Source organism: Chiloscyllium plagiosum, unplaced genomic scaffold (assembly GCF_037043375.1).
Source record: "Chiloscyllium plagiosum isolate Xiang-an unplaced genomic scaffold, Cpla_swu_hap1 HiC_scaffold_35, whole genome shotgun sequence".
NCBI classification, from domain to species: Eukaryota; Metazoa; Chordata; class Chondrichthyes; order Orectolobiformes; family Hemiscylliidae; genus Chiloscyllium; species Chiloscyllium plagiosum.
This window is the reverse complement of record NW_028270173.1, coordinates 5,835,966-5,857,800: the sequence shown is the minus strand read 5'-3', so window position 1 is coordinate 5,857,800 and position 21,835 is coordinate 5,835,966. Positions and strand designations below refer to the sequence as shown.

The following is a 21,835-nucleotide window of genomic DNA, read 5'->3' as shown; positions in this document are numbered from 1 at the left end:
GTCTCTCTCTCTCGGTCTGTCTGCCTCTCTCACTCTCTCTCGGTCTGTCTGTCTGTCTCTCTATCTCGGTCTGTCTCTCTCTCTCTCTCGGTCTGTCTGTCTCTCTCTCTCTCTCGGTCTGTCTGTCTCTCTCTCTCGGTCTGTCTGTCTCTCTCTCTCGGTCTGTCTGTCTCTCTCTCTCTCGGTCTGTCTGTCTCTCTCTCTCTCAGTCTGTCTGTCTCTCTCTCTCTCGGTCTGTCTGTCTCTCTCTCTCTCGGTCTGTCTGTCTCTCTCTCTCTCGGTCTGTCTGTCTCTCTCTCGGTCTGTCTGCCTCTCTCTCTCTCTCTCTCGGTCTGTCTGCCTCTCTCTCTCTCTCTCGGTCTGTCTGCCTCTCTCTCTCTCTCTCGGTCTGTCTGCCTCTCTCTCTCTCTCTCTCGGTCTGTCTGCCTCTCTCTCTCTCTCTCGGTCTGTCTGCCTCTCTCTCTCTCTCTCTCGGTCTGTCTGCCTCTCTCTCTCTCTCTCTCTCGGTCTGTCTGCCTCCCTCTCTCTCTCTCTCGGTCTGTCTGTCTGTCTGCCTCTCTCTCTCTCTCTCTCTCTCGGTCTGTCTGTCTGTCTCTCTCTCTCGGTCTGTCTGTCTGTCTCTCTCTCTCGGTCTGTCTGTCTGTCTCTCTCTCTCGGTCTGTCTGTCTGTCTCTCTCTCTCGGTCTGTCTGTCTGTCTCTCTCTCTCTCGGTCTGTCTGTCTGTCTCGCTCTCTCGGTCTGTCTGTCTGTCTCGCTCTCTCGGTCTGTCTGTCTGTCTCGCTCTCTCGGTCTGTCTGTCTGTCTCGCTCTCTCGGTCTGTCTGTCTGTCTCTCGCTCTCTCGGTCTGTCTCTCTCTCTTGGTCTGTCTCTCTCTCTTGGTCTGTCTCTCTCTCTTGGTCTGTCTCTCTTGGTCTGTCTCTCTCTCTTGGTCTGTCTCTCTCTCTCTTGGTCTGTCTCTCTCTCTCTTAGTCTGTCTCTCTCTCTTGGTCTGTCTCTCTCTCTCTTGGTCTGTCTCTCTCTCTCGGTCTGTCTCTCTCTCTCTCGGTCTGTCTGTCTCTCTCTCTCTCTTGGTCTGTCTGTCTCTCTCTCTCTCTTGGTCTGTCTGTCTCTCTTGGTCTGTCTCTCTCTCTTGGTCTGTCTCTCTCTCTCTTAGTCTGTCTCTCTCTCTTGGTCTGTCTCTCTCTCTCTTGGTCTGTCTCTCTCTCTCTTGGTCTGTCTCTCTCTCTCTCTTGGTCTGTCTCTCTCTCTCTCTTGGTCTGTCTCTCTCTCTCTTGGTCTGTCTCTCTCTCTCTTGGTCTGTCTCTCTCTCTTGGTCTGTCTCTCTCTCTTGGTCTGTCTCTCTCTCTCTCGGTCTGTCTCTCTCTCTTGGTCTGTCTCTCTCTCTCTTAGTCTGTCTCTCTCTCTTGGTCTGTCTCTCTCTCTCTTGGTCTGTCTCTCTCTCTCTTGGTCTGTCTCTCTCTCTCTCTTGGTCTGTCTCTCTCTCTCTTGGTCTGTCTCTCTCTCTCTTGGTCTGTCTCTCTCTCTTGGTCTGTCTCTCTCTCTCTCTCGGTCTGTCTCTCTCTCTCTCGGTCTGTCTCTCTCTCTCTCGGTCTGTCTGTCTCTCTCTCTCTTGGTCTGTCTCTCTCTCTCTTGGTCTGTCTCTCTCTCTCTTGGTCTGTCTCTCTCTCTTGGTCTGTCTCTCTCTCTCTTGGTCTGTCTCTCTCTCTCTCTTGGTCTGTCTCTCTCTCTTGGTCTGTCTCTCTCTCTCTTGGTCTGTCTCTCTCTCTCTTGGTCTGTCTCTCTCTCTCTTGGTCTGTCTCTCTCTCTCTTGGTCTGTCTCTCTCTCTCTTGGTCTGTCTCTCTCTCTCGGTCTGTCTCTCTCTCTCTCGGTCTGTCTCTCTCTCTCTCGGTCTGTCTCTCTCTCTCTCGGTCTGTCTGTCTCTCTCTCTCTCTCAGTCTGTCTCTCTCTCTCTCTCAGTCTGTCTGTCTCTCTCTCTCTCTCTTGGTCTGTCTCTCTCTCTCTCTTGGTCTGTCTCTCTCTCTCTCTTGGTCTGTCTCTCTCTCTCTCTTGGTCTGTCTCTCTCTCTCTCTTGGTCTGTCTGTCTCTCTCTCTTGGTCTGTCTGTCTCTCTCTCTTGGTCTGTCTGTCTCTCTCTCTTGGTCTGTCTGTCTCTCTCTCTTGGTCTGTCTCTCTCTCTCTTGGTCTGTCTCTCTCTCTCTTGGTCTGTCTCTCTCTCTCTTGGTCTGTCTCTCTCTCTTGGTCTGTCTCTCTCTCTCTCGGTCTGTCTCTCTCTCGGTCTGTCTGTCTCTCTCTCTCTCTTGGTCTGTCTGTCTCTCTCTCTCTCTTGGTCTGTCTGTCTCTCTCTCTCTCTTGGTCTGTCTCTCTCTCTTGGTCTGTCTCTCTCTCTCGGTCTGTCTGTCTGTCTCTCTCTCGGTCTGTCTCTCTCTCTCTTGGTCTGTCTCTCTCTCTCTTGGTCTGTCTCTCTCTCTTGGTCTGTCTCTCTCTCTCTCGGTCTGTCTCTCTCTCGGTCTGTCTGTCTCTCTCTCTCTCTTGGTCTGTCTGTCTCTCTCTCTCTCTTGGTCTGTCTGTCTCTCTCTCTCTCTTGGTCTGTCTCTCTCTCTTGGTCTGTCTCTCTCTCTCGGTCTGTCTGTCTGTCTCTCTCTCGGTCTGTCTCTCTCTCTCTCTCTCTTGGTCTGTCTCTCTCTCTCTCGGTCTGTCTGCCTCTCTCTCTCTCTCTCTCGGTCTGTCTGTCTGCCTCTCTCTCTCTCTCTCGGTCTGCCTCTCTCTCTCTCTCTCTCGGTCTGTCTGTCTGCCTCTCTCTCTCTCTCTCTCGGTCTGTCTGTCTCTCTCTCTCTCTCTCGGTCTGTCTGTCTGTCTGTCTCTCTCTCGGTCTGTCTGTCTCTCTCTCTCTCTCGGTGCGTCTGTCTCTCTCTCTCGGTCTGTCTGTCTATCTCTCTCTCTCGGTCTGTCCCTCTCTCTCTCTCTTGGTCTGTCTCTCTCTCTCTCTCTTGGTCTGTCTCTCTCTCTCGGTCTGTCTGCCTCTCTCTCGGTCTGTCTGTCTGTCTCTCTCTCTCTCTCGGTCGGTCTCTCTCTCTCTCTCGGTCTGTCTGTCTCTCTCTCTCTCGGTCTGTCTGTCTCTCTCTCTCTCGGTCTGTCTGTCTCTCTCTCTCTCTCTCTTGGTCTGTCTCTCTCTCTCGGTCTGTCTGCCTCTCTCTCTCTCTCTCGGTCTGTCTGTCTGCCTCTCTCTCTCTCTCTCGGTCTGTCTGCCTCTCTCTCTCTCGGTCTGTCTGCCTCTCTCTCTCTCTCTCGGTCTGTCTGTCTGTCTCTCTCTCTCGGTCTGTCTGTCTCTCTCTCTCGGTCTGTCTGTCTCTCTCTCTCGGTCTGTCTGTCTGTCTGTCTCTCTCTCGGTCTGTCTGTCTGTCTGTCTCTCTCTCGGTCTGTCTGTCTGTCTGTCTGTCTCTCTGTCTGTCTGTCTCTCTCTCTCGCGGTCTGTCTGTCTGTCTCTCTCTCGGTCTGTCTCTCTCTCAGTCGGTCTGTCTCTCTCTCTCGGTCTGTCTCTCTCTCTCGGTCTGTCTGTCTCTCTCTCTCTCTCGGTCTGTCTGTCTCTCTCTCTCGCGGTCTGTCTGTCTGTCTCTCTCTCTCGGTCTGTCTCTCTCTCGGTCTGTCTCTCTCTCTCTCGGTCTGTCTGTCTCTCTCTCTCTCGGTCTGTCTCTCTCTCTCTCGGTCTGTCTCTCTCTCTCTCGGTCTGTCTGTCTCTCTCTCTCTCGTTCTGTCTCTCTCTCTCTCGGTCTGTCTGTCTCTCTCTCTCGCGGTCTGTCTGTCTGTCTCTCTCTCTCGGTCTGTCTCTCTCTCGGTCTGTCTCTCTCTCTCGGTCTGTTTGTCTCTCTCTCTCTCTCGGTCTGTCTGTCTCTCTCTCTCGCGGTCTGTCTGTCTCTCTCTCTCGGTCTGTCTCTCTCTCGGTCTCTCTCTCTCGGTCTGTCTGTCTCTCTCTCTCTCTCTCGGTCTGTCTCTCTCTCTCTCTCGGTCTGTCTGTCTCTCTCTCTCTCGGTCTGTCTCTCTCTCTCTCGGTCTGTCTGTCTCTCTCTCTCACGGTCTGTCTGTCTGTCTCTCTCTCTCGGTCTGTCTCTCTCTCGGTCTGTCTCTCTCTCTCTCGGTCTGTCTCTCTCTCTCTCGGTCTGTCGGTCTGTCTCTCTCTCTCTCGGTCTGTCTGTCTGTCTGTCTCTCTCTCGGTCTGTCTGTCTGTCTGTCTCTCTCTCGGTCTGTCTGTCTCTCTCTCTCTCTCTCGGTCTGTCTGTCTCTCTCTCTCGCGGTCTGTCTGTCTGTCTCTCTCTCGGTCTGTCTCTCTCTCGGTCGGTCTGTCTCTCTCTCGGTCTGTCTCTCTCTCTCGGTCTGTCTGTCTCTCTCTCTCTCTCGGTCTGTCTGTCTCTCTCTCTCGCGGTCTGTCTGTCTGTCTCTCTCTCTCGGTCTGTCTCTCTCTCTCTCGGTCTGTCTCTCTCTCTCTCGGTCTGTCTGTCTCTCTCTCTCTCGGTCTGTCTCTCTCTCTCTCGGTCTGTCTCTCTCTCTCTCGGTCTGTCTGTCTCTCTCTCTCTCGGTCTGTCTCTCTCTCTCTCGGTCTGTCTGTCTCTCTCTCTCGCGGTCTGTCTGTCTGTCTCTCTCTCTCGGTCTGTCTCTCTCTCGGTCTGTCTCTCTCTCTCGGTCTGTTTGTCTCTCTCTCTCTCTCGGTCTGTCTGTCTCTCTCTCTCGCGGTCTGTCTGTCTGTCTCTCTCTCTCGGTCTGTCTCTCTCTCGGTCTCTCTCTCTCGGTCTGTCTTTCTCTCTCTCTCTCTCGGTCTGTCTGTCTCTCTCTCTCTCGGTCTGTCTCTCTCTCTCTCGGTCTGTCTGTCTCTCTCTCTCTCACGGTCTGTCTGTCTGTCTCTCTCTCTCGGTCTGTCTCTCTCTCTCTCGGTCTGTCTCTCTCTCTCTCGGTCTGTCTCTCTCTCTCTCTCGGTCTGTCTCTCTCTCTCTCGGTCTGTCTGTCTCTCTCTCTCTCGGTCTGTCTGTCTCTCTCTCTCTCGGTCTGTCTGTCTCTCTCTCTCTCGGTCTGTCTGTCTCTCTCTCTCTCGGTCTGTCTGTCTCTCTCTCTCTCGGTCTGTCTGTCTCTCTCTCTCTCGGTCTGTCTGCCTCTCTCTCTCTCTCTCTCGGTCTGTCTGCCTCTCTCTCTCTCTCTTGGTCTGTCTGTCTGTCTCTCTCTCTTGGTCTGTCTCTCTCTCTTGGTCTGTCTCTCTCTCTTGGTCTGTCTCTCTCTCTTGGTCTGTCTCTCTCTCTCTCTCGGTCTGTCTGTCTGTCTCTCTCGGTCTGTCTGTCTCTCTCGGTCGGTCTGTCTCTCTCGGTCGGTCTGTCTCTCTCGGTCGGTCTGTCTCTCTCGGTCGGTCTGTCTCTCTCGGTCGGTCTGTCTCTCTCGGTCGGTCGGTCTCTCTCGGTCGGTCGGTCTCTCTCGGTCGGTCGGTCTCTCTCGGTCGGTCGGTCTCTCTCGGTCGGTCGGTCTCTCTCGGTCGGTCGGTCTCTCTCGGTCGGTCGGTCTCTCTCGGTCGGTCGGTCTCTCTCGGTCGGTCGGTCTCTCTCGGTCGGTCGGTCTCTCTCGGTCGGTCGGTCTCTCTCGGTCGGTCGGTCTCTCTCGGTCGGTCGGTCTCTCTCGGTCGGTCGGTCTCTCTCGGTCGGTCGGTCTCTCTCGGTCGGTCGGTCTCTCTCGGTCGGTCTGTCTCTCTCGGTCGGTCTGTCTCTCTCGGTCGGTCTGTCTCTCTCGGTCGGTCTGTCTCTCTCGGTCGGTCTGTCTCTCTCGGTCGGTCTGTCTCTCTCGGTCGGTCTGTCTCTCTCGGTCGGTCTGTCTCTCTCGGTCGGTCTGTCTCTCTCGGTCGGTCTGTCTCTCTCGGTCGGTCTGTCTGTCTCTCTCTCTCGGTCTGTCTGTCTCTCTCTCTCTCTCGGTCTGTCTGTCTCTCTCTCTCTCTCGGTCTGTCTGTCTCTCTCTCTCTTTCGGTCTGTCTGTCTCTCTCTCTCTCTCGGTCTGTCTGTCTCTCTCTCTCTCTCGGTCTGTCTGTCTGTCTCTCTCTCTCGGTCTGTCTGTCTCTCTCTCTCTCTCGGTCGGTCTGTCTCTCTCGGTCGGTCTGTCTGTCTCTCTCTTTCGGTCTGTCTGTCTCTCTCTCTCTCTCGGTCTGTCTGTCTCTCTCTCTCTCTCGGTCTGTCTGTCTCTCTCTCTCTTTCGGTCTGTCTGTCTCTCTCTCTCTCTCGGTCTGTCTGTCTCTCTCTCTCTCTCGGTCTGTCTGTCTCTCTCTCTCTCTCTCTCTCTCTCGGTCTGTCTGTCTCTCTCTCTCTCTCTCTCTCTCTCGGTCTGTCTGTCTCTCTCTCTCTCTCTCTCTCTCTCGGTCTGTCTGTCTCTCTCTCTCTCTCTCGGTCTGTCTGTCTCTCTCTCTCTCTCGGTCTGTCTGTCTCTCTCTCTCTCTCTCTCTCTCTCGGTCTGTCTGTCTCTCTCTCTCTCTCTCTCTCTCTCGGTCTGTCTGTCTCTCTCTCTCTCTCTCTCTCTCTCGGTCTGTCTGTCTCTCTCTCTCTCTCTCTCTCGGTCTGTCTGTCTCTCTCTCTCTCTCTCTCTCGGTCTGTCTGTCTCTCTCTCTTGGTCTGTCTCTCTCTCTTGGTCTGTCTCTCTCTCTTGGTCTGTCTCTCTCTCTTGGTCTGTCTCTCTCTCTTGGTCTGTCTCTCTCTCTTGGTCTGTCTCTCTCTCTTGGTCTGTCTCTCTCTCTTGGTCTGTCTCTCTCTCTTGGTCTGTCTCTCTCTCTTGGTCTGTCTCTCTCTCTTGGTCTGTCTCTCTCTCTCGGTCTGTCTCTCTCTCTTGGTCTGTCTCTCTCTCTCGGTCTGTCTCTGTCGGTCTCTCTCTCTCTCTCGGTCTCTCTCTCTCTATCTCTCTCTCTCCCTCTCTCTTTTGGTCTCTGTCTCTTTCGGTCTGTCTCTTTTTCTTTCTCGTTCTCTTTCTCTCTCTCTCTCAGCGTTGACAGCCCCCTGCGGTAAGGAATTCCATTGATTCACTCCTCGGAGAGAGATGAAATTTCTCCCCATCTCCGCCTTCAATGCATGAGCCCTCACTCTGACATGATGCCTCCACGGGTCCTACGCTCTCCCACGCAAGGGGAACCAACCTCTACCCATCTCCCCCTGTCAAGCCCTTTCAATAAGGTCACCTCGTCTTCTTCTTAACTCCAGTGAGTCCAGGCCCCTATCTACTCACCCTCTCCTCATCAGACAGTCCCTCCGTCCCCGGGATCAGCTGAGTGACCCTCCTGTGGGCTACCTCTGATGCCTGTCTGCTGGAATCTGTACTGGAAACAAAAAAAAGTACTGGAGATCACGGTGGATCAGGCAGCATCTGTGGAGAGAGAGGGAGCGTGCTAATGTTATGAGTCTAGATGACACTTGACTTCAGCTGTGATGAGGACATCTAGACTTGAAGCATTAGCCTGTTCTCTCTCCTCGGCTGCTGCCTGACCCACTGTGATCTCCAGCATCTGTTGCTTTCTCAGACACGAGCTCCCGGCAAAAGTGTTAAACCACTGTGCCATCAACTCCTCAAAATTCCCAGCTTCCTCACAGCCGACGTACGAGCCGATGTCTTTCCCATTGACGGAAAGTGGGATTGACGTGTAATAATGGAATGCCTGGAGCGTGGGTGCAGGCCGGAGTGACTGAAGTGTTCTGACGTGATACTGCTGTTTGTTTCCCTGTAGGTCTTCGAGCCCCACTTCAGGGAGCCCTACGTGAACGTGAACCGTTGGTTCCTGACCTGCATGAACCAGCCCGAGTTTGTCCGTGCGCTGGGGGAGGTGACGCTGTGTGAGCGGATTGTTCCTGTGGCTGGTGAGGAGTGTAAAGGCGCAGAGGGGGAGAGAGAGAGAGAGAGAGAGAGAGAGAGGAATGTGACACTGAGGAGTGGAGTGCATTGGGGTGGGTGTGGTGAAAACCGTAACTAAAATGGCCCAGCGCTATTGCTGTTGCCCAAAGAGTCAGGCAGGCTCATTGTCATACAGCACAGGAGGAGGCTGTTCGGCCCATTGAGTCCATACGGGCTCTCCATCGAGCAGTCAGCTCTGCCCCCACTGGAACCCTAATAACCATCTGAATGAACTGCGGATACTGTAAATCAGAAACAAAAACGGAAATTGCTGGAAAAGCTCAGCAGGTCTGGCAGCATCTGTGAAGAGCAGTCAGAGTTAACGTTTCAGCTCCTGTTCTGAGGCAGACTCACCCGACCCGAAATGGTAACACTGATTTCTCTTCACAGACCAGCGGAGCTTTTCCAGCAATGTCTGTCTTCGTTCCCACTGCAACCAAGTCCGTTTATCTCGCTGCAGAACCTGCCTCCACTTCCACAGTCCTTCTGTCTAAGCAGAGAGTTCCCTGTCTTTACTGCTCACTCTGTGAAAAAGCGAAAAGAATTCTAGCTCGCACCCCGTCACAAAATCTTAAACCCGGACTCCCCCTACACTGTCAGCCTTGGCTTTCCTTTGGTTGTCAAACTCTCCAGCGCCTGAAACGATCTCTCTTGTTCCCAGGGGATATTCCCTGGATTCTGCAGCCTAGACTTATCTTTAATGTCCCTCGTCCATGGGCACTCCTCAATTGTAGAGCCTTGAAAGACAATCAGATGGAGGAGTTTGGAAATACTTGAGGGATGTCAGAGCGCAGTGAGAGTCAGACTATCCCCTCAGCTGGGTGGAGGTTGGGGAGGGGAGAGACTCAGCCTTCATATTGGAGCCCGAGGCGTTCGGCTTTGGTGAGAAACCTAGAAGGAGTGAGGACTGTTAGGGTGCACAGAGGGGCAGGCCATTCAGCCCCTCGAGCCCTTGCTCTGCCATTCAGTCATTTCACAGCCCTGATTTGATTGTGATCTCACTGTCAATAACCCATTACCTCCCCTTACTTATCAAGAAACTATCGACTTCTGAAATATTCAAGGACTCTGCTTCCAGGTAAGTTGGACCCCAGAAGCCATTCCCAACTCACAAAGCTGGGGGTTAGTTGAAACGTTCCAAGCAGGTTTTGTCCCAGCAAAGAGCGTTCAGGTGGTGGGCGTTGGGTCGTGTTCGGACTGCGCAGAGGGACAGGAGCAGTGGGCTGAAGGGCCTACTCCCACCACTCTGTCCTGACAGATGTTGTTCTGTCTTGCGCAGGGCAGCAGCAGAATGCCGTCCCCACCTCGGAAGGGACCCTGACCCCGGCCCCAGAGCAGCCCCCAGTGAGGAAGACTCCAGCCCAGCTGAAGAAGGAGGCGATGAAGAAGGAGAAGATGGAGAAGTTCCTGCAGAAACAGAACAAGCTGAAGGAGCAGCAGGAGCGGCAGCCAGAGGTCAGCGAGGGCAGGGGGGTGTCAGCTGGAGGTCAGCGAGGGGGGGTCAGCCAGAGGTCAGCGAGGGCGAGGGGGGGGGTCAGCGAGGGCGAGGTGGGTGTCAGCCAGAGGTCAGCAAGGGCGAGGTGGGTATCAGCCAGAGGTCAACGAGGGCAAGTGGGGGTCAGCGAAGGTAGCGGATTGTGGGGAGGGTGGGGGACGGTACTGGAGGGTGGGGAGGGGGAGGGTAGAGGAGGTTGGGGAGGGGGAGGGGGAGGGGAGTGGAGGGTAGCGGAGGGTGGGGTTGGGAGGGTAGCGGAGGGTGGGGGGGGTGGGAAATGGTACCGGAGGGTGGGGTAGGGAGGGGAGTGTAGCGGACGGTGGGGAGGGGAGGGTAGCGGAGGGTGGGGAGGGGGGTAGCAGAGGGTGGGGTGGGGAGGACAGCGGAGGGTGGGGGGGGGGGGAATGGTAGCGGACGGTGGGGTGGGGAGGATGGTAGCGGACGGTGGGGTGGGGAGGGGACGGTAGCGGAGGGTGGGGAGGGGGAGGGTAGCGGAGGGTGGGGTGGGGAGGGGGAGGGTAGCGGGGGGGGGGGGGGGGACGGCACCGGAGGGTGGGGTGTGGGAGGGGAGGTAGCGGAGGGTGGGGAGGGGGAGGGGAGGGGGGGGGGAAGTTGGGGGGAACGGTACCGGAGGGTGGGGTAGGCTCGGTGGTCGGTCAGCCAGTCCTGGGTTCCTGTGGCTTTCATCGTTTAATCGCCTTCCTTAACAGAAACTAAACACAGCGCGAGAAGGCAATGGTTTTAATGTTTAAAACTCCGTTTCCTTCATGTGTAGAAAAAAGCCAAAGCAGAGAAGAAGGATTTGGGAGTGATTACATACGATATCGCTACTCCTCCAGGAGAGAAGAAAGGTGAGGCCATTCCACCGTCTCAGGATCTGATCTCCCGCTGATCGCAAGGTTTATGGAATGGGGCTGGAATTCTCCAGCAAGACCCTGGGTTCATCAACCCTTTGGAGAAAGTGAGGACTGCAGGTGCTGGAGATCAGAGTCGAGTGTGGGGCTGGAAAAGCGCAGCAGGTCAGGCAGCATCCGAGGAGCAGGAGAATCGACGTTTCGGGCATAAGCCATTCATCAGGACTCAACCCTTTCTCACTCAATCTCTCGTTTCTCGGGGTTCCTCTGAAAGATTGGAAACACTTTTTGAAAAATGGAGTGACCGGGATAAAGGGTTTCACAGTTTCTCCGTGCAGTGCGAGTCTGGAATTTCCTGCTGGGTTTGGGGCTGGAGGCAGATACATTCAGTTGGTTGTCATTCCCTTAATGGAATTCAAAATCCACTTTTCCTGGGCTTGTCCGAAACGCTAATGATTTTAAAATAAGGACACACAATTCCCCATTTGACCTGATTTTCAGGCCCAGGTTGATGGAAAGTATGAACCAAGTTTCTCTACTGACCAGGAATTAGGATTTCCAAGAAATAATTTAGACTCTAGCAACTGATAATCAATTATAGACCATTGGTATACGACATTACAAATTAAATCACTAATTTCCCTATAAATCACACTCAGATTCTGTCTCTGTCTCTCACGTCACACGTACAGGGACTCACGTATGCACATACAAAGCCTCTCTTCAATGTGCGCACACGCTCACACTCTCTCCAACACACAGACTCTTGTGTGCACTCCCACACACACAGTCATGCATTCACACACACAGATTTGCATGTTATCTATCTCTTTCCTTCCCCCCCCCCCCATCTTTCTCTCTGTCTCTGTCTCGCTTGTTTTCTCTCTCTCGCGCTCACTCTCACTCTCAGTCACAAAAGTTAAGTTTCTATCGCTCAGTTTGTTTTGACTCCAATTCCGTACCCAGTACCTGAGACCACAAATCTGCCAACCCCCGAATATGTTCAACGTTGGACCAGCCACAATCCTGTAGAGAATTTCAAACATTCTCAATCCTCTGAGTTAAGACATTTCGGTCTCAGATGGTCAGACCCTCCGATTTGAGAGTGCGTCACCTATATTCTAGATTCCCCAGCCTTTGATTGGGAGGTGGGTGGGTGGGTGGGGGTGGAATAACCTCTCAGTATCGATCCTGTCATCACCATCAGAACCTTGGATGTTTCAATCAGATCAGCTGCTGTCTTTGTAAACCCCAGATGTATAAGCTCAAAGTACTTAGTCTCTCCTTCAAGGACACACCCTTCCCTGAAGGAGCACTAACAGAACCAGTTCCGAAACAGGGGCTTAATAGACCCTCTCTCCACAGACCTGTTAGATCCAACCCTCTCCCTCACCTCCATCTACCTATTCCATTCCACTTCCTGCCATTTATCTCTCAGCCCCCTTGGGTCCTCCCCCACATTCCTGATGAAGACCTTATGCTCAAAACGTCGAGTCTCCTGCTCCTCGGGTGCTGCCTGACCAGCTGTGCTTTTCCAGCACCACACTTTATGACTCTGATCTCCACTCTCTGCAGTCCTCGGCTTTCTCCTGGACCTGCTGAGTTTCTCCAGCTTTCTCGGTTTCAGTCAGCACTGGCAAGGCTGTGGTGTTCTGGGTGAGACCCGGGCTGGCCTCTCGGTACTAAATGAAACATACCGTGGGCGAAATCGATGCCAGGGTGTCATTGGGAACGTTTTCCCCTTCTGTCCTTGGCATCTGAGAGGGGAGAGAAACAGACTGAGCTCCTTCATTCTACTCCTTCCTTGGCTGCGAGCCGAGTGGTTTACTTTTCAGAGACCAGTGTGCTTTCAAATCCTTTTTTGCTTTTGTTGGTGAAGTCTGCTCAAAGTGACATGTAGCAAACTCCCAAAAATATAAACCAGGAATATTTGCTCAGATATTCAAACCTGGAGCTGACTTTGCCACTTCGCACATCACGTGGGTGTGCACGTACATGTTGGAAACGAAAGAGTTTTACCTTGGCGTGGTAAAATCCAAATTGTAATCATGTGGGAGTATCAGAGTCAAGTGAGTGCTATTTGACTCTGGAGTTTGAAATTCAGTCAGTTACAGGCAGCTGGAGGCCAGGGGTTTACAGAATATCTTTAAGGCTGGTGACCATGCAGCACGATGATGCTTTTAAACGGGGTAAGAGTTTAATTTTCAGGTCAGTATTAGAGGGAAACAGGCCTTTATTCCGAGGTTAAACTCCGACCAGCTGGAAAGAGGTAAAACTATACAAATTACAGAGCAGGTTTGATCAGGTGTCTCTGCTCATTGTAGTGTCATTGAGGTGAATGAATCTGTGCGTGTTCCCTGGTCAAACCCCATTGAACACATGAGGAGTAGACGGTGGCCTTTAGCACCACTGCAGGCATAATGCATTTTGATGGATCTTTTTATTATCTGTCGACAGGATGGAAGGTCTGTGCTGTCATTGTCTGTTTGTTTACAGTGTGCCCACACATTAATAGGTACAAACTTCTACCAGCGACAGGTTTAGCTTTGTCCCTGCACTAAAACTAGGAGCTTTCTAGAGCTCTGGCTAACGGTCAGGAGGTGTGTAGCAGCTGTGTTAAAATCCAGCAACATCCTTAAAATAAAAGAGGAAAGTATCGTGATTTTAAAACAATTTTAATCGACTTGGTAATCCATGGATGTGGTGCCACAAAACAAGTCTGCCTCTTACCCCTGCAGATCTGTAAGGGATACGCTATGTCCATTCATCTCCCCATGTGTGTCAGTGGCGAGATGGTAACATTGTGATTAAAGTTGCTGGATAAGCAGCCCAGAGGCTAGGAGAAAGTGACGACTGCAGATGCTGGAGAGCCAAAGTTGTGTGTGTGGCTCTGGAAAAGCACAGCAGGTCAGGCAGCATCTGAGGAGCAGGAGAGTCGATGTCTTGGGTATAAGCCCTTCATCAGGACTGATGGGCTCATGCCCAAAACATTGATTCCCCTGTTCCTTGGATGCTGCCTGACCTGCTGTGCTTTTCCAGCAACACGCTTTTCAAAGCAACCCAAACAGCCAGGCTAATTAATGGCATGGGTTCAAATTCTGTCAATTTGCAATTGATTGATATACCTGAGATATTAAGTGAGGCTGAGCTAAGGTGATTATGAAACTAAGATCGATTTTAAAAAAATCAGGTTCACTAATGTCCTTTAGAGAGAGAAGTCTGCCGAGTTTACCTGGTCTGGCCTACAGGCGACTCCCGAACCCAGAGCATCGTGGGGGCCTGTGAAATGGCTGAGCAAAGCCATCAGTTCAAGGGCAGTTTGGGAGGCGCAGAGAGAGAGAGAGAGGTTCTGAGTCAGGTATGTGTGTATCACTCAGCTTCTCTCCCCACAGACACTGAGTGCTTCTCTGTGTTTCTGATCTCCAGCAGTTCTTTGCATTGGTCACAGCGATGGGCCGAATGGCGTAGTCAACGATGCACACCTCCCGTGGAGGAATAAAAAAGATATTTGCTCCTCCTCATTCCCCTCCTACCTCTGAAGGTGGGAGTGCAGGCTACAGTCCCTAATGTGTTGCTATCTATTTCCTGTAGATGTGTCCTGCCCAATGCCAGACTCCTACAGCCCCCAGTATGTGGAAGCTGCCTGGTACCCCTGGTGGGAAAAGCAAGGCTTTTTCAAACCCGAATACACGGTAAGTGCTGGCCACTAATGGTGAAGCGACCCCAGACTGTGGCTGTCAGCTTAGCCTGTGCTTCTGGAACGTTCCGCAGAGCGGTGGGTTGCTGGTTCCTGGGCCCTGGGCTGGGTGGTGAGTTTTCTGAGTGCAGGGGGAGTGGTGGATGCCTGGGAAATACACAGGCCATCAGCTGAACCAGAGTGTCAGGTTGACAGTGAGGGCCTCCACAGCCGACCAGCTCATTCCTGTTGGGATTTTGATTGACAGCTGCTCGAGTGAGATATCTTGGGACGCTTTCTTCTGGTCAGGAACAGGGGCTGGGAATCCTGCAGCAAGGAACCTCACCCCCCCCCCCCCCACCCCCAAAAGCCTGCCCCACCATCCAAAAGGCACAAGGCAGGAGGGTGAGGGATTACTCCCCACTTGCCCCCGGATGGGGGCAGCCCCAACAACACTCAAGAGGTTCAACACCATCCAAAACAAAGCAGCTCCTGCTTGACTGACACCACACCCACAAACATCCCCTCCCTCCACCCCCCGACGCTCAGTAACAGCAGTGTGTACCATCTACAAGATACCCTGCAGAAACTCCCCAAACATCCCCTCCCCTCCACCCCCCGACACTCAGTAACAGCAGTGTGTACCATCTACAAGATACCCTGCAGAAACTCCCCAAACATCCCCTCCCTCCACCCCCCGACACTCAGTAACAGCAGTGTGTACCATCTACAAGGTACCCTGCAGAAACTCCCCAAACATCCCCTCCCTCCACCCCCCCCCCCCGACACTCAGTAACAGCAGTGTGTACCATCTACAAGGTACCCTGCAGAAACTCCCCAAACATCCCCTCCCTCCACCCCCCGATGCTCAGTAACAGCAGTGTGTACCATCTACAAGGTACCCTGCAGAAACTCCCCAAACATCCCCTCCCTCCACCCCCCGACGCTCAGTAACAGCAGTGAGTACCATCTACAAGGTACCCTGCAGAAACTCATCAAAGATCCTCAGGCAGGAGAAAGTGAGGACTGCAGATGCTGCAGAGCAGAGTTGAAGAATGTGATGCTGGAAAAACACAGCAGGCCAGGCAACATCCTGAAGAAGGGCTTATGCCTGAAACGTCAATTCTCCTGCTCCTCGGATGCTGCCTGACCTGTGTTTTTCCAGCAACACATTTTTCAACAAAGACCCTCAGACAGCACCTTCCAAACCCACGGCCACTTCCATCCAGAAGGACAAGGGGCAGCAGATCCATGGGAACACCACCCCCTGCAAGTTCCCCTCCGAGCCCCTCCCCATCCCGACTTGGAAATATATCGGCCGTTCCTTCAGTGTGGCTGGGTCCCAATCCTGGAATTCCCTCCCTAAGGGACATTGTGGGTCTACCCACAGCACATGGACTGCAGCGGTTCAAGAAGGCAGCTCACCCCCACCTTCTCAAGGGGGCAACTAGGGACAGGGGCAGTAAATGCAGCTCACCCCCACCTTCTCAAGGGGGGGCAACTAGGGACAGGGGCAGTAAATGCAGCTCACCCCCACCTTCTCAAGGGGGGCAACTAGGGACAGGGGCAGTAAATGCAGCTCACCCCCACCTTCTCAAGGGGGGCAACCAGTGATGGACGATAAATGCTGGTCCCCGCCCGTGCCCCAGGTGCCATGAGAGAATGCTGCCGTTGCTTTCGGGGGGGAGGGTGTTGATGTCTGATTACTTTCTGTTTATTTTCTGACCCCACAGCACAGTATCTCGGAGCCGAACCCGAAGGGGATGTTCATGATCTGTATCCCTCCGCCTAATGTGACTGGGTCCCTGCATCTGGGCCATGCCCTCACCAACGCAATCCAGGACTCACTGACTCGCTGGTAATGTCCCTCTGTGAAGACCATCCATTTGCCTGCAGTTAGGGAATGTTTACATGATGGGGGAATCTCCGACGAATCCGGTCTCCGCTCTGCCTGGACGGCGTTCCTGAGCTCCATCCGCTGACAGAACCCCCCCCCCCCCACCAGCCCCACAAAACTGAAGCTGTTTTGGAATTCCCATCAGTCGAGGGATGTAAATGTGAAAGCAGATACAAACAGGGGGCTGAGGAACTGGCCATTCGGCCCCTCGGATCTGTGCCGTCCTCTGTTCACGAAGATCACAGCCAATCTGGTTGTGCCCTTGGCTTCCCCCCCAGCTCCCCAGCCCCTGGTCTCTGCCCCACGATGGCATAAACAGTGCTGTGCCACGCATCCTGCCACGAATTGGGAGTGCTGGGAAACTGGAAGCAAATCCGGAGTTAGTTCATTATTCTGGCAGCGGGGTAGGCGGGGTTTGTGGTAAATTTGCCTGGGTGGCAATATCGATTGTACCGGGTTCATTGGTTGGCAAATGCCCGTGCTCACCAATGCAAGCCCACGCGCAGTTATAAAAGACCCACGGGGCAAAGGTTTCCCGTCCTTGTGCACGGCTGCTCTCCGTTCTCCCGGATTGCATTCCGACTTCAGAACGGACTCCAGTGCACGGCTGGTCGGAGCGATACCCTGGGTCAGTTGGCATCTTTCCCGGTTGAGGGGGTGGGTGTATTGGGGTGCGTTCCCCGGTTATGCGTCCCGTTAGCTCCCGTTCGTCTTGCTCCTGTTGGTCCCCAGGCACCGGATGCGCGGAGAGACCACCCTGTGGAACCCGGGCTGTGATCACGCTGGCATTGCCACGCAGGTGGTGGTGGAGAAACGGCTGTGGCGCCAGTCCAGGCAAACCCGGCATGACCTGGGCCGCCAGAACTTCATCCAGGAAGTGTGGAAGTGGAAGAACGAGTGAGTACAGCCATTGGCACTTCCTCTGTGGGGGGCTGCGCGGTTCTGTATCGGACGGGCAGAGCTGGACTCCCAGTGGTGTTTGGTGACCATTGTTCTCATCTGCAGAGGCTGGTGGGTATCAGTCATTTCCATCCTGTTGGGATGAGAGTGTTTTTGCTGATTCATTTACAGGATGTGACCATTGCTGGCTGGGCACAGCATTTATTGCCCTCATCCCTAGTTGCCCCCCTTGAGAAGGTGGGGGTGAGCTGCCTTTTTGAACCGCTGCAGTCCATGCGCTGTGGGTAATGTTCCTTAGGGAGGTAATTCCAGGATTGGGACCCTGTCACACTGAAGGAACGGCCGATATATTTCCAAGTTGGGATGGGGAGGGGCTCGGAGGGGAACTTGCAGGGGGTGGGGTTCCCATGGATCTGCTGCCCCTTGTCCTTCTGGATGGAAGTGGCCGTGGGGTTGGAAGGTGCTGCCTGAGGGTCTTTGGTGAGTTTCTGCAGGGTACCTTGTAGATGGTACACACTGCTGTTACTGAGCGTCGGGGGGTGGAGGGAGGGGATGTTTGGGGAGTTTCTGCAGGGTATCTTGTAGATGGTACACACTGCTGTTACTGAGCGTCGGGGGGTGGAGGGAGGGGATGTTTGGGGAGTTTCTGCAGGGTACCTTGTGGATGGTACACACTGCTGTTACTGAGCGTCGGGGGGTGGAGGGAGGGGATGTTTGGGGAGTTTCTGCAGGGTACCTTGTAGATGGTACACACTGCTGTTACTGAGCGTCAGGGGGTGGAGGGAGGGGATGTTTGGGGAGTTTCTGCAGGGTACCTTGTAGATGGTACACACTGCTGTTACTGAGCGTCGGGGGGTGGAGGGAGGGGATGTTTGGGGAGTTTCTGCAGGGTACCTTGTAGATGGTACACACTGCTGTTACTGAGCGTCGGGGGGTGGGGGGGAGGGGATGTTTGGGGAGTTTCTGCAGGGTATCTTGTAGATGGTACACACTGCTGTTACTGAGCGTCGGGGGGTGGAGGGAGGGGATGTTTGGGGAGTTTCTGCAGGGTACCTTGTAGATGGTACACACTGCTGTTACTGAGTGTCAGGGGGTGGGGGGAGGGGATGTTTGGTGAGTTTCTGCAGGGTATCTTGTAGATGGTACACACTGCTGTTACTGAGCATGGGGGGTGGAGGGAGGGGATGTTTGGGGAGGTTCTGGAGGGTATCTTGTAGATGGTACACACTGCTGTTACTGAGCGTCGGGGGTGGAGGGAGGGGATGTTTGGGGAGTTTCTGCAGGGTATCTTGTAGATGGTACACACTGCTGTTACTGAGCGTCGGGGGGTGGAGGGAGGGGATGTTTGGTGAGTTTCTGCAGGGTATCTTGTAGATGGTACACACTGCTGTTACTGAGTGTCGGGGGGTGGAGGGAGGGGATGTTTGTGGATGTGGTGCCAATCAAGCGGGGGCTGCTTTGTCCCTGGATGGTGTTGAGTGTTGTTTGAGCTGCCCCCGTCCAGGGCAAGTGGGGAGTATTTCCTCACCCTCCTGCCTTGTGCCTTGTAGATGGTGGGTCAGGATGGGATTTATTTGCCGTAGTATTCCTAGCTGCAGTGTTTATGTGGTGAATCCAGCTCAGTTTCTAGTTAATGATAACCCCTGGGATGTTGACAGAAGAGGAAGCTGTGATGGTGACCCAGCGCAGACAGTAAATACTGCCCCAGCCCCTGACCCGCGAGTGAATTAACACGAAGTAAAATTCTCTCTTGTTGGTGATAGTCATTACCTGGCATTTATGTGGTCACTCTTCAGCACAAACCTGGATGTTGTCCGGTCCTTGCTGCGTTAGGATTCAGGACTGGCTCAGAGTTTCCAAGCCTGAGGCCTGTTTGATGTGGAGGGGCGTAACCTCCCACCCGACTGCACAGCAGGATCCCACATTTCCTGTTCCGTGTTTGACCTGGTTTGGGACATCAGCCGAGTTGGGTAAATCCAGCCCACCCCGTTCCCCCCGGGCCTTGGAGCTGACCCTATGCTGGGGTGCTGTCTGGGAGGGCAGGGTGGCTCTCCCTCGGCACTGCCAACCAAGTCACGGCACTCGAGTGGGATGCAAACCCCCTCGGCTCGGAGTCCAGCTGATCCCGGAGATCCAGAGGGAAAGGCTGAAGCAGGTCTGTCTCCGCTGCACCTTGAAGGCATCTGACCCTTTCGTGTCACCAGCGTTTTTTGTTTTGAAAACTCTCAGCCGGCTCTGCAGATTCCTAAACGTTCCTTCTCCCTCGGGCAGGAAAGGCGACCGGATTTACCACCAGCTACGGAAGCTGGGCTCCTCTCTGGACTGGGACCGTGCCTGCTTCACTATGGACCCGGTGAGTATTCCTGGGCAGGCCGTTCACCTCAGGGGGGATAGTCTGAAGGGAGTGGGGGGGGGGTGGGGACTGATACTCCAGTTCATCCCCCGTCTCCCCATAACGGCGAGGGCAGTATCGTCACCAGACCCATAACCCAGAGGCAGAGGACAGAGAATCCCACCACAGACCCTGCCGAAATCTTAGCTTTGTCTATCGGATCTGGAACTCTCGGCTCAGTAATGAACTCCGTCAATTGTCGTTTAAAAAATTATGGGGTTCCCTCCTGGTTGTTAGAGAGGGAAATGTGCCTTCCTTTCCCCAGTCTGCACGATGTGCCTCCAGTCAGTGCTCTCTTCTGTTTGCTCATGGGATGTGGATTTTTAAAGATTCGTTCATGGGAGCAAGGTGTCGCTGGCTAGACCAGCTTTTGTTGCCCATCCCTAATTGCCCCAGAGGGCAGTTACCCACATTGCTGTGGGTCTGGAGTCACATGTAGGCCAGACCAAGTAAGGATAGCAGTTTCCTTCCTTAAAGGACATCAAGGAACCAGATGGGATTTTCCAACAATCAGCAACAGATTCATCATTGATTCCAGATTTTTATTGAATTCAAATCCCAGGATTCGAACCCAGGACCCCAAAACATTATCTGGGTCTCTGGGTTAACAGGCCAGCGGGAATACCACCAGGCCATGACCTCCCCACCCCGTGTCACTGGCTGGGCCAACATTTATTGCCCCTTGCTAAATGCCCTTTGAGCTGGTGGCTTGTTTAGGGCCATTTGACAGGAGGAGCGTTTAGAGTCAGCCATGTTGCTGTGTGGCCTAGGGTCACATGTAGGCCAGACGGGGTAGCGGGCAGCAGATGGCCATCCCTGATGTAAACCCAGATGGGTCTCTCCAGTAGCCGTCATTAGGTCAGTTTGTCGTTCCAGACTTCTGAAAATTTATTTTAAAGACGTCGCTATCTGCCGTCGTGGGGTTCAAACCCAGTGTCTCAGCCTGGAGTTCTGTATCGCCAGTCCATTGGCATTGCCAATACGCCACTGACTCTCCATAAGCAAGGGGGTCAGTTCAAGGGGCAGTTAGGGACTGGCACTAAATGCCAGCGATGTCCATGAGAGGGGAGATCGGGGGAAGAGAGCACTGGAATGGATTGTTAACCCAGACGTTGCCCACTCGCTTCGGGCTGAGACACAAAGAGACATTTCTGCCCGCAGTGGGCAGTTGGATTCCCCACCCCACCCCCCTCCTCCGGCGACTCGGGAATACGTTTAAGCTCGGGGCGCGTGGGCAGAATCCAACCTCTGTCTTGGCAGGTTATGGGGAGCGAACAGCAAAGTGGCGATCAAGCCACGTTTGATGTGAAGAGACGTTACAAAGCCTCGACTGTGTGCCCCTCGCTCCGGGTGGGTGGGGAACTAGTTTGGGGCCAGCTATATTCTGTGTGGGTTGGGGTAGAGGTGCTGTACACCAGGCCCCCCCTACCCGGGGTGGGGCAGCCTGGGAGGTATAGGATTAATGGGTGTGATCTCCTCCTCCTCCTCCCACAGAAACTGTCGAGGGCTGTCGAGGAAGCGTTTATCCAGCTGCACGACGAGGGGGTGATCTATCGCAGCACGCGTCTGGTGAACTGGTCCTGCACACTGAACTCTGCCATCTCTGACATCGAGGTACCGTACTCAGCCTGGCCCAGTGGGCCTTCCCAAATCCGCCCGCTCTCCCATAAGGAGCAGGATCAGGCTCTTCGGCCCATCGGGTCCACTCCCATCATGTCATCGTGGCTGATATGTTTCTCAAGCCCATTCTCCTGCCTTCTCCCCGTAACCCTTCACCCCCCCCCCCTTACTGATCGACAACCTGTCTACCTCTGTCTTAAACACACTCAGTGACCTGCCCTCCAGAGTGCTCTGTGGCAATCAGCTTCACAGAGTCCCCAGCTTCTGCCTGATGAAATTCCAACTCCTCTCAGTTTGAAAGGGTCGTCCCTTCACCCTGAGGCTGTGCCTTCGGGTTCTAGTCTCTCCTACGAGTGGAAACATCTTCTCCATGTCCACTCTATCCAGGATTCTGTAGGTTTCAGTCAGATCCCCCCCCCCCCCCCCCCCCATCCTTCTAAACACCATCGAGTACTGACCAAGAGTCCTCAACCCCTCCTGATTTGACAAACCCTTCATCCCCGGGGGTCATTGTTGTAAACCTCCTCTGGGCCCCCTCCAACACCAGCACATCCTTCCTCTGTTGAGGAGATCCAAACAGCCCCCACAGTCCTCCCGATGTGGTCTCATCAAGGCCCTGCCCAGTTACAGTGAGATATCCCTGCTCCTGTACTCCAACCCTCTCAGTATTGAGGCCAACATCCCAATTCCCTTCTTCACCTCCTGCTGTTCCTGCAATGTTTACTCTCAGCGACTGGTGTACAGGGACATCCAGGTCTCACTGCACCTCCCCCTTTACCAATCTCTCGCCATCAGAGGATAATCTGTTTTCCTGGGTTTGCTATCCTTGGTTATTCAGTTCACATCCTTGGTCACCCTGCAACCTCATGTGCTGTGGCTTTGTTTGATTCCAGTGGGGGCTTTTTAGTTCATTCTTGCAATGTGGCTGGCTGGGTCCCAGCATTTACTGCCCTGTCCCTAGTTGCCCCTCTTGAGAAGGTGGGGGGTGAGCTGCATTTATTACCCCGTCTCTAGTTGCCCCCCCTTGAGAAGGTGGGGGTGAGCTGCCTTCTTGAACCGCTGCAGTCCATGTGCTGTGGATAGACCCACAATGTCCCCTAGGGAGGGAATT

At 53.9% G+C, this 21,835-nt stretch overlaps 1 protein-coding gene across 1 annotated transcript in view; it reads left to right on the top strand.

Annotated features, from left to right (window-relative positions):
- Positions 1-21,835, top strand: part of vars1 (valyl-tRNA synthetase 1) — a 92,912-nt gene that overhangs the window by 19,441 nt on the left and 51,636 nt on the right. The window contains exons 4-11 of the mRNA XM_087979795.1: positions 7,727-7,856; positions 9,170-9,345; positions 10,161-10,236; positions 13,831-13,931; positions 15,649-15,773; positions 16,545-16,709; positions 18,984-19,065; positions 20,599-20,718. Coding sequence (XP_087835921.1) covers positions 7,727-7,856; positions 9,170-9,345; positions 10,161-10,236; positions 13,831-13,931; positions 15,649-15,773; positions 16,545-16,709; positions 18,984-19,065; positions 20,599-20,718 — 975 coding nt within the window. The remainder of the gene's footprint in view (positions 1-7,726; positions 7,857-9,169; positions 9,346-10,160; positions 10,237-13,830; positions 13,932-15,648; positions 15,774-16,544; positions 16,710-18,983; positions 19,066-20,598; positions 20,719-21,835) is intronic.